We start from the raw sequence: 20,171 nt of genomic DNA, 5'->3' as shown, positions 1-20,171 counted from the left end.
CTCTGTCTCGCTTCGTCTCTCTCTCTCATTTTTAGTGAGATGAAGCAGGAGCTGGCAGAGGAAGGCAGCAGATGCTCCATCCTCTCGAAGCAGCATCGTTTCAATGAGCACTGCTGCATCCGCTGCTGCGCGCCCTTTACCTTCCTGCTCAACCCCAAGCGCCAGTGCCTGGACTGCCAGTACAACGTCTGCAAGACCTGCTGCACCTACAGCGAGAGGGACAAAGCCTGGCTCTGCTCTGCTTGCCAAAAGGGAAGGTTAGTGTTTTTACACACATTCACATGTACACTAGTGGTGGATACCAGAGGGTAGTAGCAGACGAATTAATAGAGATGAGAAAGATGAAAGAAGCTGTGAGCTGGTTGATTTGAGGATGCTGAAGTAAAGGGAAAACTAGGATGGAGAAAAATAGATATGTAGGGGACATTTCTGAAGGAAAAAGAATGAAGTGAGAGCAGAGACAGGTTTGTACACTAGAGGAGAGATGTGAGGGAGAAGATGAATGAATGAGAAGAAAAGGAGGACTTGAACCGAGTCAGTGCTGCAAGAATGAATGTTTTACTGTTTTAAACATCCAGCTCTATACTTATTTCTCATGGAACACAACTGTTTCAGCTCTGTTTTCCTCTTCTTTAAACATAAAGGTGATTATCCTTGTCCTTATTATCATTGCTAGTGGTAAAGCCAAGAAGGGAGAAGATACGGGGCCATTAAAGGAGACCGTAATGACAAAGAGGGGCAGAGAAGGAGAGAAAATTGAGGGGAAATGTGGAGAATTGGTAATATCTACAGTGCTGGAAAGAGACAAGAGACAGCAGAGCCGGGAAGATGAATAATCAAGCATCACTTGGATTTTTTTCAAGCATTTCGATTTTTGATGTACACTTCCAGTTTCTTGTGGGAAATATTTTCCATATTTTAAAATTTTTTTTTACTTCCTTTTGTTTGTTCTGAGTCCCCGACCACATGCCTGTTCACAAACTAGATATCATGGCTTTAGAGAAAAAAAACAATGACAACATGCACTGATGATGTATAGATCAAGAGAAACCAGTCTTGTAAGAGGCAAGGGAATTCCCCTACAGCTGGCTGTATTTGCAAATAAGGTGTGTATGTGCATGTCTGTTAAGGCTGTTTATGCGTATAGGGAGTTGTCCTGGTGCCCCGACTCACCATTGGATGAATATTAAGCGCTCCCTGTCTGGACAGCAAGGGTGGGGTGTTGATACTGATGTGTGTAAGTCAGTCACAGTGGTTGGATTCATCTCATAATCAATTGGGATTTTAGGATATTAGATATGTGAATATGCGTTATGTGTATTGTTAAGGGGCTACATGTGGCATTGTCACTGATTACAGCGATCATTTTTTTCCCCTCACTGGAGCTTCTACTTTTAATTGCTAATGTCTCCAATATCACAAGAAAGACAGCTAAAATGCAGGTGTAATGTGGCACATTGTGGATTTTCTGTCTTGGGGGTGGAAGTGGAGGTTGACAGGATGGCGGAGCACACACCAGAGCTGTCCAAAAAAATGTGTCGCTCCTTTACTTAGCATTATTTCTTCCCTCCAATGCCCCTGCTTCATCTTAGTCTGTCTTTCACTGATTTTTGCTGCACAGTGTACTGAGTTAGACCTGCTGCCTAGTCCTCAATCCTGGTGTAAGAGAAGGGAGGGAGCAGGAGAGACCGTAGAGAAGAGATGAAGGAGGAGGAAAAGGAATGATGGCATTCACAGGAGGTGACCAGCTTTCCATCGGTCATCTCTCCCCTTACGCTCTTTGTCTATCTTTCTCTCTGTTTCTGCCTGGGGCTCGGTAATGTTCTCAATAGAGGTTCAGACTGAGTCGCAGATGGGCCTGATGTCACAACATTGCCATCTACCAGCTACATATAAATACAGCACTTTTCATTAGCGCATTAAACATGCTTAAATCTGGTTTTAACATGAATTGCTGTCTCTCTGGGTGGAGTCGTATCCTTTGGAGCACTGATTTACAGCTTGCATAAGTGTTGAACTTGAGGCTAGATATTATTTTGCAAAACGGCTATATGTCTAGTATTGGAGTGAATGATTGTAAAGCAAAGGCACTGATTTGGTGCTGAAGAAACTGATGCAAAAAAGACCACACCGAGGAAGGATGCTCTCTTTAAGAAGAGGATCTGTCTGAACACAATGCCAGTTAAGTAATTTGTATTTTTTTTCTTGTCATTGTTTTTTTTTGTTGTTGTTTATCATGTTTTTAAGTCCAGAGATAATTCTGCTCAGTCTAATTGTAGAATCAGTTTATCAGTGAACAGGCCACCAAATGGTCTCACTCACATGCACCGGCTGTCCATCAACATTCATAAAGGCATGGCCACTCTGCTCAGAAGTGTGATCCATCGAGGGAAAGCAGATTTGTAATCATCGCGCACATGGGCATGCTCAGAGTCTAAAGCCACCCACACACACATGGTTGCACATAATAATGCACACGTGTGTACATCCAGGCAGATACATGCCTGCAGGCAAACAGACGTGAGCACAGCTGAGAGCAGAGTGCAAATGGCATGATCCCTCTTAACTGCAGCTGCAGTTAAAAAGGATCGTGGCATTGGCTGAATTATTTGTTAATGAACATGACCGCTGCTTGTTGATAACAGATGGTTTAAGAGGAGAAAAGACTCTGATTCAGCTGATTTGTTATAACACCTTTCTGGTGCTGTAACACACGATCATACACGTTCATCTAACACGGCTTCACCTCCTAAGCATAACCATTAGCAGTCTGGTGGGATTAACAGCACACACACTCACTCTACACATAACCACACATATTGTGTCTCTCACACACACACACACACACACACACCCCAATGATTTGATCAGAGAAGTCAAAATGTTTTCAGTGGAAAAAGTAAAAAAAAAAAATTCTTTTGACTCCACGACCAAAACAGAGGAGAGAATGTATAAAGGGAAGAGCAGAAGATGAAGAGAGATGAAGGTCATAGGAGGAAGGATGCGCGGGGGGAGGGCATGGAATAAGGCATTAAGAAAGGGAATGATAGAGGAGGAAAGTACCTGTCTCAATTATCCAAGAGTGGAAATGCCACTAAATTTTCCTTTTGTACTGACTCTCGAATTGCGTTGTTCATCTTGTCATTTCACTTCCCTGCATCTTTGTGTCTCTATGTGTCTTTTTATTTTTTTGGTCCTGTCCTCTTTTATATGCCTATCTCAGTTGCACCTTCTGCAGAACTATACTACAGCACAAACATTTAGTGGGTACTTTAATTTAATTGGATAACTTTTTTCACATTACATTCCTTTTAAATCATTTTAATTGGGAGGATGTAATATTCCATGCATGGAAGTACTTAACTGTGCTACTAATCAGTGTGCAACTGCAGTACACACACGTACATCTTTACAGACATGCACACAAGCGGTGTGACGTTAACTGCCTGTCATATTTTAAATGGGAGTCTAAGTCAGCTCTGGTGATTTTGTGGTGGTGTAACTGCATAGCTGACACATGAAGTCCCCATTTAATTATTTGTTTTCATGTGATGAGGTTGCCTTCTTCTAATGCCCAAACAGTAGCTGATTTGACTTAGGGCAGCAACACATGAGCTAACAAGTGCACTGAAATTCTGTCAGGCTTGTGGGTATTTCATGCACATGAATATTTGTTTTGTTATAAATTTTTTTAGCCCTTATTTGTGATAACTCAGCAGAGATGGGCAGGGAAGCGGCAAAGGTCCACCGCTAGACTGCACACACCAGTGTGTGTCTGTACATCGGTGCTTGCCAAAACCACTTCAAGGGACCTGTGAATATTAATTTTACCATCTCAAAGTGATCCCAGAACAATATAGCAGTCAGCGTGTGTTTATAAGGACACCAGAGGTTTAAACTCTTGCTGCTGCCAGACAAGCACCTGCGGCCCAGAGAGGCTCAGACTCAGTGTGATCTTTTTCTGTCATCCTCGCGGGGGTATTTTTATCAGTGTGATGGGGGAGGGTGTACCCTATAGCACCAGGATGCAGTTAAAATGTGTATACATCACTACTGTGTGTTGACTATACTGTATGAATGCAATTACAAGTCTGTGTCTGTGTCTTGTTGTTCGTTTGCTTGGTGGTTTTGCACTGGATTTTAGAAGCTAGAGGGACGATGGATTGCAGGGCTTTTTACCCAATAAAACCCCAAAACAGCAAGTAGATGAAGGCTCTCCTCTCTTATTGCTCACATGGTAGGACTATCACTTTGCACTGTGAAGCTTTAAAATCACACAAGACAACAAAAGTTGATTTCTGCAGTGTAGTCACGGTGAGCTAACCATGCTCAGGATTCGTAAAGAACTGTTTTATTCTAGTCAGCAAACAAAATTGCAGGAAGCTTTTCATCAATTGAAACTGTCTGAAGAATGCAAAGTGCAGCTGAACCAGCGTGCACACCCTCATCTCTGTGAGCTGCAGGCACAGGAAGAAGAGCCATTTCACCCTCTTGTCTTTGTGGTCTTAGCTGTGTCCAACGACACTGAAGCCACCAGGCAGTTGTAACGCTTGATAATGATGATTTAAATCTGTATGAGTATGTGTAGATACCTGCATTTTAATTGTGTGACCCTTTAGATTCTATAGCAGGCAATAAATCACTGCCATCCAAATAAATATGAGAACACAGAGAAAGACACATTGACAAAAATAACTTTTCATCTTCCCTCTTTTGGGCATGTTAGTTCCTGTCAGTTTTGTGATACCGTTGTGTGTTATTTAGCAGATATTGCTCTGAGTCATCAATGTGTCTCTGACTTCACTGGTCAGCCTCCAGCTCCCAGGCCTCCTCCGTCTGTGTGTGTGTGTGTGTGTGCAGATGCATGAGACATTTACACCTCTGATCTGAGCTTCGGGCCCAGTTGTGAACTCTGTTACAATGAAGCAGCATTTAGTGATTGAGGAAAATGACCATGATGCTAAAGCACTCCACATAAATGGATCATCTGTGGCCCACATTACTCACACAGTGGACCTGCAGCACAGAGGTGATTGGAAATCACATGATTCCTAAATCGGTTTATGCACAAAGTTGGCTAGTGGATCAGAACAAAGCTAAACCTCTTGCTGTTTTTATTGTGGGTTAGAGGGATCTGAGACAGAAACTGTTTGTACACAGTGGAGCAAGATGTACCATAGGTTTCACCCAAAACACCAGTATTTAGGGGCCTAACCCAATAATGCTGCTTTATAGCAGTCTGGTGTGTGGGTATGGGTAAATATCCAACAGTTCTTTGAGCTTGATCACTTTGTAGATGGATGGTGGTAGCAAGTGCCAGAATGTTTAGAGAGCTACAGGAACATATTACATATTATCTCTTTAAAATGTATTTGGATTATCTTAAAGCTGATCTTTAATTCAAATTAATTTAGCTAAAAAGCTGTGATATTTCCTTTAATAAGTGTTTGTTTTGACTTTTTTACCAAAAACCAGGAATTTAAGTTTTATCTGTGATAGCACTTCCTGCATTAGTGTGCTGAGAGTCTGAATTTTTGGTTTTGGGATGACAGTGTTAGCATAATGTCAGCACATGTCACCTTCTATCCTTAAATCATGTCTTGTAGTAGGAGGGGATGCATGTTTGATGTGTCTACTGCTGCCATGGGAAGTGCCCAGTGAGAGGTCTGAAACATGGACACCGCTTGGATAAAGCCAAGTCAGTTATGTTGCAATCATGGCATCAGAGGTCATGACTTTTAATCCTTCTACAAACATTTATACTGTAAATGAAAGGCCTTGTATCTCAGTAACCACCCCACACTGATTTACTCAAATGGAAATTTTAATGTTCATATTGAATCCCTATTCCGTCGTAACCCTCCCTTCCCCATAATGATGGCTCTGGGTTACAGTGACTGGTTCTGCAGATGTTATCCGCTGTATCACAAACCTCTCCACCGTGGGAGACGCCCCACAGTGCAGGCAGTCATGTCTCATATCCTGGTGAGCTGGCAGGAAAGGATGTGAGCTGAATGATTGGCAGATCAATGAAGTGGGTCTCTGTTTTTCAGATTAGTTATGTTTGTCGTCTTCCACTAAACTCTTATATCACTAAATTATAATCCTTGTCATCTTGTTTTTTTTTGTGTCTTTCTAAGAATTGATGTGAAAAAACCTCTTGACGGTGCTGCATGAACACTGATCTATCCTTCCTCTCCTTCACTCTTGACTTACTGTGTTCTCTCACTTTCTTGCACCCCCATGTCTCCCTCAGGCACATCGCAATCTGATCTGCTGCCTCAGTGAACTCTCTAGTATGAAAGAAGTAAGATATTGGTACCATAGGATTGTCATACTAATTGTACATTTCTCACTACTGTATGGACCTCCCATGGCGTGCTCATTTCCAGCCTTTTAATGTTTAATCTCGGGTACATCTAGATTAGCTATGCGCCCATCATAACTCCAAATATTCTGTAATCATTTCAGGACGATAAAACCAGAGTGCGTCTTCCTAAAAACAAGACACACATTTTCTACATCTAATCTGCACCTTTGCCATAGACTTGTTTCTGCTACAGAGGATCACACCATGCAGACAGGCGCTGAACAGATTTCAACATACATTTCTTTGTTTAAAAAAAACTTGTGCACTAAACATTAATTACCCCATCATACAACAAATATGGGCTGTTTAATATTATTAAGATGTTGGCAGGAAGGCCGCTTTGGCATCATGTAACAGGTTGCTGCTAGTCAATTGAAACACAGTGGGAGAGAGCAGGAACAGAAGTCCTCCTGTCCTTCCCTCTCCCTCGCTCCGTCTCTGTCTTTTGGGTTATTTGTTAAGAGCAGCAGCTCATACCAGGGCTGCCAACGGGAGAGATATCAAAGCAGAAAGCAGACGTACATGTGCACATATTCTGCTGGCATAGGCAAACAAAGTGAGACACTGTCTGCACATTCAGCATGAGAGCTCAGAAAAGTACTCAACTGCACAAATACATATACTATAGGCATACACATACAAAAGCACCACTATAGGCATATCTAGTGTTTTGTTTTATTTTTACAATAAAATCTGAGCATTGGTGTCCTAGAGGCAAAACATTTATTCTATCTATGGTTAGGTTTATGCAACAAAGGGCTTTGGTTAAAGTTGACTCCCTGGTAAACTGCTTTTCTCCATTTATATACTTCAGGTTAAAGCTGAAATAATTAGTCAACTAAGAGGTTGATCAACTGGAAATCAATCATTTGTGAAGTACCACACATTTGCTGATGACATACTTCATAATGCTGATAATACTTCATGATGCTAAAAGAATAACAGTTTGAATCCATACAATAGCATGGGATTTTGCTGTCTTTCAATATTTTAATACATTTTGCACACACACACACACACACACACACACACACACACACACACACACACACACACACACACACACACACACATGTTTTTCTCAGACATGCACAATGTAACACAACATGTAGGACAAAGTAACAGCTGCAAAAAAGAATATTCAACACAAACAAATGTAGGAATGAAACATGCAAATACAGAAGGGGACAAACAAGAAAGGGAAGCTTTTTTACGTTTATTAAGAGTGTTTACAGCTGAGCTTCTTTTGCCCTGGGATTTTTTTTGCTTAAGGCCCCTTTGATGCTGCTCAGGGGATGGTTTATCTTAACAAGGCTTATGTGGTGGTACCAGACCTAGCCTGCCGCCTGACTAGGATTGCACTTGACCCTGATTCCTTTCCCTGCAGGTGGTGGGTCTGCAGGACTATTTTACACCTTTCTATCTTCATTATCAAAACAAATTTAGTAATATGAGAGAGGAGATAAATGTGTGTTTATGTATTTGTGTGCCTCAATGATTAGTTGTCTTTTTCTCCCATGCCCTGACTGCCAGACTTAGCTGGGCTGAGTGTTGTTTGCTCTATACCAGTGTGTGTGTCATGTCAGAGCACAATTCACATTTGGCTTCAGCCCAATGAAACTGACCTGCTCTCAGTACCAACAGAGGATGTGATGTCAAGGGTCTGCTGGAGACATTGAAGAGAGCAATCGTAGACGGTAAACATTTGTAGTTTAGTCTACATGGATAGATGAATGGGCCAAAGGGGTCAGGGGGCCCCTAGACCAGAGAAATGTAGTTGGAAAGTCACTAAAATGACTACAAAAGGCCAAACAAGCTACAAAGAGATACAATACTACAAAATAACTACAAAAATATGCAAACAAAACACCCAAAGCAACTACAGAGAGGTGCAAAAAAAATAGACACAAAACAAGTAAAAATGTATGCAAAACCAATAAAACTGGAACAAAATGGCTAAAAACTAATATAAAACAACCACAAGAAGACACAGATTTACTACAAATCACATGCTTGTACAATCTGCAAGTCCTGCATCTTAAAGTGTATGAGACATAGGGTCCTTTTCCTCGTCTGTGCCCAGGGGCCCATTGTCTCATAATCCATCCATGTCTACTGTAATTTACAAAACCCAGAGCCGGCACACCACAAGGATAAATATAGAAGCAGAGATGAGCACATTGTTTAACATACTGCATATCCTTTGTACGACAACAGCCAACATACTGTATATATCACAACAGAGATCTCTCACACACACACACACACACACACACCCCAATGATTTGATCAGAGAAGTCAAAATGTTTTCAGTGGAAAAAGTAAAAAAAAAAAATTCTTTTGACTCCACGACCAAAACAGAGGAGAGAATGTATAAAGGGAAGAGCAGAAGATGAAGAGAGATGAAGGTCATAGGAGGAAGGATGCGCGGGGGGAGGGCATGGAATAAGGCATTAAGAAAGGGAATGATAGAGGAGGAAAGTACCTGTCTCAATTATCCAAGAGTGGAAATGCCACTAAATTTTCCTTTTGTACTGACTCTCGAATTGCGTTGTTCATCTTGTCATTTCACTTCCCTGCATCTTTGTGTCTCTATGTGTCTTTTTATTTTTTTGGTCCTGTCCTCTTTTATATGCCTATCTCAGTTGCACCTTCTGCAGAACTATACTACAGCACAAACATTTAGTGGGTACTTTAATTTAATTGGATAACTTTTTTCACATTACATTCCTTTTAAATCATTTTAATTGGGAGGATGTAATATTCCATGCATGGAAGTACTTAACTGTGCTACTAATCAGTGTGCAACTGCAGTACACACACGTACATCTTTACAGACATGCACACAAGCGGTGTGACGTTAACTGCCTGTCATATTTTAAATGGGAGTCTAAGTCAGCTCTGGTGATTTTGTGGTGGTGTAACTGCATAGCTGACACATGAAGTCCCCATTTAATTATTTGTTTTCATGTGATGAGGTTGCCTTCTTCTAATGCCCAAACAGTAGCTGATTTGACTTAGGGCAGCAACACATGAGCTAACAAGTGCACTGAAATTCTGTCAGGCTTGTGGGTATTTCATGCACATGAATATTTGTTTTGTTATAAATTTTTTTAGCCCTTATTTGTGATAACTCAGCAGAGATGGGCAGGGAAGCGGCAAAGGTCCACCGCTAGACTGCACACACCAGTGTGTGTCTGTACATCGGTGCTTGCCAAAACCACTTCAAGGGACCTGTGAATATTAATTTTACCATCTCAAAGTGATCCCAGAACAATATAGCAGTCAGCGTGTGTTTATAAGGACACCAGAGGTTTAAACTCTTGCTGCTGCCAGACAAGCACCTGCGGCCCAGAGAGGCTCAGACTCAGTGTGATCTTTTTCTGTCATCCTCGCGGGGGTATTTTTATCAGTGTGATGGGGGAGGGTGTACCCTATAGCACCAGGATGCAGTTAAAATGTGTATACATCACTACTGTGTGTTGACTATACTGTATGAATGCAATTACAAGTCTGTGTCTGTGTCTTGTTGTTCGTTTGCTTGGTGGTTTTGCACTGGATTTTAGAAGCTAGAGGGACGATGGATTGCAGGGCTTTTTACCCAATAAAACCCCAAAACAGCAAGTAGATGAAGGCTCTCCTCTCTTATTGCTCACATGGTAGGACTATCACTTTGCACTGTGAAGCTTTAAAATCACACAAGACAACAAAAGTTGATTTCTGCAGTGTAGTCACGGTGAGCTAACCATGCTCAGGATTCGTAAAGAACTGTTTTATTCTAGTCAGCAAACAAAATTGCAGGAAGCTTTTCATCAATTGAAACTGTCTGAAGAATGCAAAGTGCAGCTGAACCAGCGTGCACACCCTCATCTCTGTGAGCTGCAGGCACAGGAAGAAGAGCCATTTCACCCTCTTGTCTTTGTGGTCTTAGCTGTGTCCAACGACACTGAAGCCACCAGGCAGTTGTAACGCTTGATAATGATGATTTAAATCTGTATGAGTATGTGTAGATACCTGCATTTTAATTGTGTGACCCTTTAGATTCTATAGCAGGCAATAAATCACTGCCATCCAAATAAATATGAGAACACAGAGAAAGACACATTGACAAAAATAACTTTTCATCTTCCCTCTTTTGGGCATGTTAGTTCCTGTCAGTTTTGTGATACCGTTGTGTGTTATTTAGCAGATATTGCTCTGAGTCATCAATGTGTCTCTGACTTCACTGGTCAGCCTCCAGCTCCCAGGCCTCCTCCGTCTGTGTGTGTGTGTGTGTGTGCAGATGCATGAGACATTTACACCTCTGATCTGAGCTTCGGGCCCAGTTGTGAACTCTGTTACAATGAAGCAGCATTTAGTGATTGAGGAAAATGACCATGATGCTAAAGCACTCCACATAAATGGATCATCTGTGGCCCACATTACTCACACAGTGGACCTGCAGCACAGAGGTGATTGGAAATCACATGATTCCTAAATCGGTTTATGCACAAAGTTGGCTAGTGGATCAGAACAAAGCTAAACCTCTTGCTGTTTTTATTGTGGGTTAGAGGGATCTGAGACAGAAACTGTTTGTACACAGTGGAGCAAGATGTACCATAGGTTTCACCCAAAACACCAGTATTTAGGGGCCTAACCCAATAATGCTGCTTTATAGCAGTCTGGTGTGTGGGTATGGGTAAATATCCAACAGTTCTTTGAGCTTGATCACTTTGTAGATGGATGGTGGTAGCAAGTGCCAGAATGTTTAGAGAGCTACAGGAACATATTACATATTATCTCTTTAAAATGTATTTGGATTATCTTAAAGCTGATCTTTAATTCAAATTAATTTAGCTAAAAAGCTGTGATATTTCCTTTAATAAGTGTTTGTTTTGACTTTTTTACCAAAAACCAGGAATTTAAGTTTTATCTGTGATAGCACTTCCTGCATTAGTGTGCTGAGAGTCTGAATTTTTGGTTTTGGGATGACAGTGTTAGCATAATGTCAGCACATGTCACCTTCTATCCTTAAATCATGTCTTGTAGTAGGAGGGGATGCATGTTTGATGTGTCTACTGCTGCCATGGGAAGTGCCCAGTGAGAGGTCTGAAACATGGACACCGCTTGGATAAAGCCAAGTCAGTTATGTTGCAATCATGGCATCAGAGGTCATGACTTTTAATCCTTCTACAAACATTTATACTGTAAATGAAAGGCCTTGTATCTCAGTAACCACCCCACACTGATTTACTCAAATGGAAATTTTAATGTTCATATTGAATCCCTATTCCGTCGTAACCCTCCCTTCCCCATAATGATGGCTCTGGGTTACAGTGACTGGTTCTGCAGATGTTATCCGCTGTATCACAAACCTCTCCACCGTGGGAGACGCCCCACAGTGCAGGCAGTCATGTCTCATATCCTGGTGAGCTGGCAGGAAAGGATGTGAGCTGAATGATTGGCAGATCAATGAAGTGGGTCTCTGTTTTTCAGATTAGTTATGTTTGTCGTCTTCCACTAAACTCTTATATCACTAAATTATAATCCTTGTCATCTTGTTTTTCTTTGTGTCTTTCTAAGAATTGATGTGAAAAAACCTCTTGACGGTGCTGCATGAACACTGATCTATCCTTCCTCTCCTTCACTCTTGACTTACTGTGTTCTCTCACTTTCTTGCACCCCCATGTCTCCCTCAGGCACATCGCAATCTGATCTGCTGCCTCAGTGAACTCTCTAGTATGAAAGAAGTAAGATATTGGTACCATAGGATTGTCATACTAATTGTACATTTCTCACTACTGTATGGACCTCCCATGGCGTGCTCATTTCCAGCCTTTTAATGTTTAATCTCGGGTACATCTAGATTAGCTATGCGCCCATCATAACTCCAAATATTCTGTAATCATTTCAGGACGATAAAACCAGAGTGCGTCTTCCTAAAAACAAGACACACATTTTCTACATCTAATCTGCACCTTTGCCATAGACTTGTTTCTGCTACAGAGGATCACACCATGCAGACAGGCGCTGAACAGATTTCAACATACATTTCTTTGTTTAAAAAAAACTTGTGCACTAAACATTAATTACCCCATCATACAACAAATATGGGCTGTTTAATATTATTAAGATGTTGGCAGGAAGGCCGCTTTGGCATCATGTAACAGGTTGCTGCTAGTCAATTGAAACACAGTGGGAGAGAGCAGGAACAGAAGTCCTCCTGTCCTTCCCTCTCCCTCGCTCCGTCTCTGTCTTTTGGGTTATTTGTTAAGAGCAGCAGCTCATACCAGGGCTGCCAACGGGAGAGATATCAAAGCAGAAAGCAGACGTACATGTGCACATATTCTGCTGGCATAGGCAAACAAAGTGAGACACTGTCTGCACATTCAGCATGAGAGCTCAGAAAAGTACTCAACTGCACAAATACATATACTATAGGCATACACATACAAAAGCACCACTATAGGCATATCTAGTGTTTTGTTTTATTTTTACAATAAAATCTGAGCATTGGTGTCCTAGAGGCAAAACATTTATTCTATCTATGGTTAGGTTTATGCAACAAAGGGCTTTGGTTAAAGTTGACTCCCTGGTAAACTGCTTTTCTCCATTTATATACTTCAGGTTAAAGCTGAAATAATTAGTCAACTAAGAGGTTGATCAACTGGAAATCAATCATTTGTGAAGTACCACACATTTGCTGATGACATACTTCATAATGCTGATAATACTTCATGATGCTAAAAGAATAACAGTTTGAATCCATACAATAGCATGGGATTTTGCTGTCTTTCAATATTTTAATACATTTTGACATAAATTAAATAATTAAAAGTGCATGCTTATTCCAGTTGAATTATTTATTGACAATGAAAATCATAAAATAGGTTACTGTGGCACTTTATCAATATTTTTAAGGTATATCCAATCTGACTTGAGGAGTTGACCTGCAAATTCTGTAATGACTGCCTGACTTTGGAAAACACGTTAATGTATTTTGAATGAAGGTCTCTATATTTCTTATAGTCCCACTGTCTTACTCTCCTGCTTCTCGCTGAGATCATTTTTCAGGCCACCAAACAGCCACGGGATCCCCACACTCTCGCTGTTTCTGTTTACTTCAGCACCTTCTGAAACACATATCTTGGGTAAACTGATTTCAGCAAACACTTTTGTCTGAGCCGGAGTGAGTGAATGATTTTTATTTCCTTTCAACCTGCCTCCTCTTTCTCAGTTTGCACTGATTGTAAATCTCAGACTGCCTGCCTACCTGCAGAGGGCATGAGTTGGTATAATGGCTTCCACCTAATCTTAGTGCCACAATACCTCCAGCCATCCACACACACACACACACACACACACACACACACACACACACACACACACACACACACACACACACACACACACACACGTTTTTCTCAGACATGCACAATGTAACACAACATGTAGGACAAAGTAACAGCTGCAAAAAAGAATATTCAACACAAACAAATGTAGGAATGAAACATGCAAATACAGAAGGGGACAAACAAGAAAGGGAAGCTTTTTTACGTTTATTAAGAGTGTTTACAGCTGAGCTTCTTTTGCCCTGGGATTTTTTTTGCTTAAGGCCCCTTTGATGCTGCTCAGGGGATGGTTTATCTTAACAAGGCTTATGTGGTGGTACCAGACCTAGCCTGCCGCCTGACTAGGATTGCACTTGACCCTGATTCCTTTCCCTGCAGGTGGTGGGTCTGCAGGACTATTTTACACCTTTCTATCTTCATTATCAAAACAAATTTAGTAATATGAGAGAGGAGATAAATGTGTGTTTATGTATTTGTGTGCCTCAATGATTAGTTGTCTTTTTCTCCCATGCCCTGACTGCCAGACTTAGCTGGGCTGAGTGTTGTTTGCTCTATACCAGTGTGTGTGTCATGTCAGAGCACAATTCACATTTGGCTTCAGCCCAATGAAACTGACCTGCTCTCAGTACCAACAGAGGATGTGATGTCAAGGGTCTGCTGGAGACATTGAAGAGAGCAATCGTAGACGGTAAACATTTGTAGTTTAGTCTACATGGATAGATGAATGGGCCAAAGGGGTCAGGGGGCCCCTAGACCAGAGAAATGTAGTTGGAAAGTCACTAAAATGACTACAAAAGGCCAAACAAGCTACAAAGAGATACAATACTACAAAATAACTACAAAAATATGCAAACAAAACACCCAAAGCAACTACAGAGAGGTGCAAAAAAAATAGACACAAAACAAGTAAAAATGTATGCAAAACCAATAAAACTGGAACAAAATGGCTAAAAACTAATATAAAACAACCACAAGAAGACACAGATTTACTACAAATCACATGCTTGTACAATCTGCAAGTCCTGCATCTTAAAGTGTATGAGACATAGGGTCCTTTTCCTCGTCTGTGCCCAGGGGCCCATTGTCTCATAATCCATCCATGTCTACTGTAATTTACAAAACCCAGAGCCGGCACACCACAAGGATAAATATAGAAGCAGAGATGAGCACATTGTTTAACATACTGCATATCCTTTGTACGACAACAGCCAACATACTGTATATATCACAACAGAGAGAAGCAGCAAGATGTACATTCCAATGTTGCAGAAAGGGAGACCATCAGAACAAGACGTCTTACTTTGGTGGCAGTGGACACCTAACACTTTACAGGTCTACATACAGTCAGTGAAGCACTGCATTAAAAAGGAGTGAATAATCTAATGACCTATGAATTTGTGTAATGGTGCAATAGAAAAAAATCTTTTTTTTTTAAATGCATTCTTGTGTAACCTCTGTTACACAAGAGGTTATGTCAGTGGTTAGATCCTGTTATATCAGTGGATTTTCATTTCCTGGCCAAGGTGTTTGATGACATTAAGAGGATAAAACCAGGCTTCACAGTCTGCGAGTGACCTAAAAAAAAACCCCCACAAAACTCCAGTGATACCACCTTATTGAGATTTAATTACCATCACAAGCTTTGTAGTTCATTCACTAGACATCCAACAAATGAAATGTGTTTACAGACATCTTCCTCTTTCAGCCTCATTTCACTTGGCGCTCTATGATGTTGGCTCCACATAGTTGTTCGGATAAAGCCTGCAGAGATTTGCAGTTTTCATTATCCACACAAAATGGCCAGATGGAGAAAGAGTTCAGTGATGGAAGGCGTATTCTGTCTCTAGGGTTCCCACATTGCTGCAGAGCTCTGCCTCCCCTTAAAACCCCATGCGATGGTCTGGCTATGCAGAGCTGATTATCTCACTTTCCCATACATTCAAGCTAAAATACATGTAAATATAATGCTCAAAAAAATTAAGGGAACACTTGATCGTCACAGTATAACACCACATCAGTGAAACGTCAGGGATGTGAACCCAGATGTACTCAATAATTTTCACCCTATATCTAAACTCTGCTGTCTGGGTAAAATACTGGAGAGGCTGGTTAATGATCAGGTAAAGAATTTTTTAACTAGTAACTGTATTCTGAATCCATGTCAGTAAATTACAATGTACATTAGTAAAAGTTTTAAACTTAAATAAGTCATTTATCAAGATTAGATGTGTGATTTAATTGTTCCTTTAATAATTTTTTTTGAGCTGTGTATATTTCAATCTGTGCAGTGTTTAATTGTTTCACCGTTCACTGTGTTGCACTTTGTCTTCATACAGTTCATTTCCAATTTTCCATAATGTGCCACAACATGGATGGTGAAGGTCTGAGAGAAGAGCAGAACAATAAGAGAAACACAGAGAGCAAAGATGGCAGTTTTAGGTCTTGAAAGTAACAGCTAGTAGGAGGAAGAGATGGCAGAAAAAATTGCTTGACCGCTGCCTGGAGCTGTGCTGCTCCTAAATTTAGTCATTTTAAAGTCACAGGTATAGTAAGTGAAGTGAACATAGCAGAATACCTTACCGTGAACCTGCAGTACAACGCTGACCTGGATAAATGCTGCAGTATAACAGAAGCACAACTAAAATTGTATAAATGTAAACTTCTGTGGAACACGGCGCACACAGATGTGTATCCAGTAACAGAAGTTTGTTCTGAAAGGAAGAGGCTGTATATATAGTGCAAACAGACACTCTGTGTTTTCTGTAGAGCCTTCTCATTTTGCTCGAAACACTTGTTCTTATACTGAGTACATAAGTGTGTTAAATAGAAACACAAAGAACCACATAAAATAAAAAGGCAGAACTAAAATAATAAATGAGACAAAAGAAGGTAGAAGGAACGCTAGAAAAGAAGAGGGTGTGCACGGACACAGGTGCATCTCTAACTGCCTTGTTATACAAGATGAGCTTTTTTTGTATTCACTTTCCTGCATACGGTATCTGGACGTTAATTACAGGCGCAGGCAGGTAATCAGTATTCCTGTTGCTTTCTGGAAAGGTGTGGGGAACTGCTGCTGTGTGAGAGTTGCTTTTGTGCCTCCTTCAAAGCAGACACTGTTTAGGGAGGCTGTGCCCAGGCTTGCTGAAAATCTCATGGGCTTTTTGGCAGTTGACCTACAGCCTTGTTCATTGTACCTTGACCTATTCTGACAACACTAGAAGAGAATTTTTAGTGCTGCAGTGTAGCAACACAGACAGAATAGCTCAGAAAGAATATCTTCATTAAATATACAAAGCAGTATTTATTATATAGTACATGGCAACTTACACACCTGCACAATTAGTAATCTCACACAGGAAGTGAACATAATGTGTTGTGCTGGTAATGCACACCCACTCATCTTTATTTTGGCCTTTTCAAGTTAGAGATTTATTTATTTATTTTTGAGGAAGTGGAAAATATGAGGATGAAAGGCCATAAATTATTGTTAGATTTTCTCCTAGTCCTCATAACAAATAATAATCAATATTAAGATCCTTTCCCTATTGTACACTACTGTTGTTAATGCCAAGCCCATCTTCAGCTGCTGCCAACATATTTGGGTTGCAGTTTACATATTGTACTTGTGTAACAGCTCAGAAACAGCAAAGCAGAATAGTGTTATGGTAATGTTTCTTTTAGCAAATAGGGCCAAATATGATTCCACACCATACATGTAGCTTGCATCCTACTTAAGTGTCATTGTGGAAGGCACTGAATCATCACAACCTCTGGGGTTGGTGCTCAGGACTGTCCCAAGACTTGTGAGCATTTTTTCTTCATGGATTTGTAAATTCATAAAGTATGGTCAAATTTAGCTGATTACTATTTTTTGTATGGATTTATAGTTGCTATGCACAGGTGAACTGGTGACTGCTAAAGAGTTAGTATCCCAAAACCTACAGATACTATATCAACTGAATCTCTTTAGTTTTGAGTTGGTGTCTCTTCAGTTTCTAATTCATCTCTTTTTCCTCCATAAACAATCTGATTTTACATGTGTGCAGAAAGCTCTTACCCATTGTGTTAATATAAAGAAAACAATGCTGTTTGTAGACATAGCTCCTTCACTTGTTCATTCATTAAGACCTCACAACTCAAGGGCTTTAGCTTTCTGTCATAAGCCTTGTGGTTCTTTTGCAAGTTGCTAAACAGCAGGCATTTTGATCTGAGCTGAGAACAGTCAGGTTTTTTGTCTTATTTTCTTCTATTAACAAGAACAGTGGCTCTGCGAGTCCTCAGAGAATAAGATATACACTACTTAATGTAGGTATACATTACAATGTAATGTATGGTATAGTCAGCAACCGCTGACTATACTCATTCTCCTTTTGCACTTCTCTCCCATCTCTACAGCAGCTTCAACAGAAGCTGAACCAATTCATTGGAAGGCTCAGAAAAGTCAATTATGGTAATAGCTCCCTCTGCCAGGTAAGGTGGAAACTCAGTAAAACCATTGCACTTCAAATTCTTCTTACATATTCTTTATTTAGACCTCCTCAAGATGTGCATATCAATCCTCTGAGGTTTATAGGACACAGAGGCCAGAAAGCAGAGGAGAAGATTTTAAAAAAAGAGGCACTGGACCGCAAACCTCCATGCAGAGCTGAGCTAAGGCAAGTGAAGAAATGATGGAGGAAGCGAAGACCCAGTGTCAGAAGACCATAAGAATCCTTCTTACTTATTGGTGTAGCAGCTGGGCATCAAGGAATCTCCCGGCCTCATTATGGAACATCTATTCGCAGAAGTTTAAGCAGCAGTGCAACCATTGCTTGAAAGCTTCTGCTTATCTGCTCCTTTTCTTCTTCTTCTTCCTCTGCCTCTTTTCTTCTTTTTTTTTTAGATCAGATCACCCTGGGGAAGCAATATCATGCTTCATTCATCTTCAGACTATAAATAGGCTCTACAACTGACTGTGACTACTGTGCAGTAACTCCCATGTCATAGCCTAGGAAGTTTAGCTAGACACAGCAGGCCTGTAAAGCTTTGGACTTATCAACATGGTGAGGTGCATGGGGCTGGAATGAGAGGGATACTTGGCATTAAAACATTTTAGAACCAGTCTTCCTGTTTTTTTCCACCACATGATTTCCCTGTAATTTTAGACCCATCCCCTTGTTTTGTCACTATTCTCCCTGCTCCACCCAGCTTTACCCTCATTCGCCTGCATTTTATCTGTGTTATCCACCACTCAGTATTTCAGCCAGTAGCTAGCATTCACTCCATGCCAGATTGTCCACAGAGAAGTGGCTGTGGCATTCTTTCCTGTTTTCCTGTCAGCTTGTTTCTCTATTGAACTCCTACTTTGGATTGTTTGGGTTCACCTGTGTTCAGGCACATTATTCTCCTGGTTTCTGATCCGATGTCTCAGTGCAGTTTCTCATGTAACATTAAAAGTGAACCACACACCTTGAAAATATGAATAATGCAAATAATTATTTCAGGCAAAGCAACAAACCAAGGGTGTTGGGATCAGCAAGCAGTCAATTATATCTTAATTTTTGCTTTTGAGGGTGGGACCTTGCACGCTGCTTAAATAAACAGTTTAATTTGAAATTCAAGTTCCACTCAGATATAATATCTCCATCATACCCCTGCTGCACTCACCTTTCCTTCAGTCTGTCACTCCCTGTGGCTCCAGCTCATTTCAGAATACAGGTGGACATGATTTATTTTCTGCCTCCTCAGCGCTGCATTTCTCATCAAGGTTCATTTTTGTGCCCTCTTCCTCAGGCCCAGAGGGAGAGAAAAACACTAATAAATAAACGATGTTCAATAAAAGCAGAATTTAATGGAAATCTTGGCTTGAACCTAAAGTTATAGTCCTGCTGTATAATTAAATCTGATTGATGCCAGTTTCTTTGCCATCTGTTCTTTTTGACTCAGTGTCTTTTGTTTTTCTTTTCCCCTCCTTTCCTTCTCTCTCTCTTGTCTGCAGGATTTTGAGAACACAGTCCCTCGAATGGTATTACAACAATGTAAAGATTCGTTTCAAGAGGTTCGGCAGCGCCAAAGTTCTGAAGACTCTGTACACAAAGCACATTATTGAAAGAGGGGCCCTCTCTGATCTCCCAGGTAACTTCATCCATTCACCTTTTTAACAGTATGATCACTGTGCAGTTGTCATTCTTTTGCAGTTTATTTTTATCTTTTTGCCATAACACTGTTTACGTGATTTGCGATAAAAAACGCCACATCTGCAAATTAAAAATAACTCTTTTTTTTGTTGTTACATCTGTAGATGTGATGTGAACTTGCTTTTTCTAGTGCTCCTATGTTCCAGACAATACAGAAAACAATAAAAGGTATAATTAAATACTTAAAAAATAGTAGATACAACATAAACAGTTAAGCACTGATGTGGCTTTAATGCAGTTGTCTTATAATGCTGTTTGTTAAAGATTCAGTCAGATATTATTGGCTTGTTCAGT

The 20,171-nt window shown here is 40.6% G+C and overlaps 1 protein-coding gene across 6 annotated transcripts in view; it reads left to right on the top strand.

Annotated features, from left to right (window-relative positions):
- myripb (myosin VIIA and Rab interacting protein b) overlaps positions 1-20,171 on the top strand; it is a 46,026-nt gene continuing 25,855 nt past the window's right edge. For 3 of the 6 annotated variants that reach the window (XM_020609575.1, XM_020609574.1, XM_020609573.1), the window contains exons 1-2: positions 3-257; positions 19,679-19,815. In XM_020609575.1, coding sequence (XP_020465231.1) covers positions 40-257; positions 19,679-19,815 — 355 coding nt within the window. In that variant the 5' untranslated portion in view covers positions 3-39. Of the gene's footprint in view, positions 258-18,133; positions 18,172-18,266; positions 18,357-19,678; positions 19,816-20,171 lie in introns of those variants that run through there. The other 3 variants (XM_020609576.1, XM_020609578.1, XM_020609577.1) reach the window with 3 other exon arrangements.

This window comes from Monopterus albus, unplaced genomic scaffold (genome assembly GCF_001952655.1).
Source record: "Monopterus albus unplaced genomic scaffold, M_albus_1.0 scaffold100.1, whole genome shotgun sequence".
Taxonomy (NCBI): domain Eukaryota; kingdom Metazoa; phylum Chordata; class Actinopteri; order Synbranchiformes; family Synbranchidae; genus Monopterus; species Monopterus albus.
The sequence above is the reverse complement of the archived record's forward strand: the minus strand, read 5'-3'. Positions and strand labels throughout refer to the sequence as shown.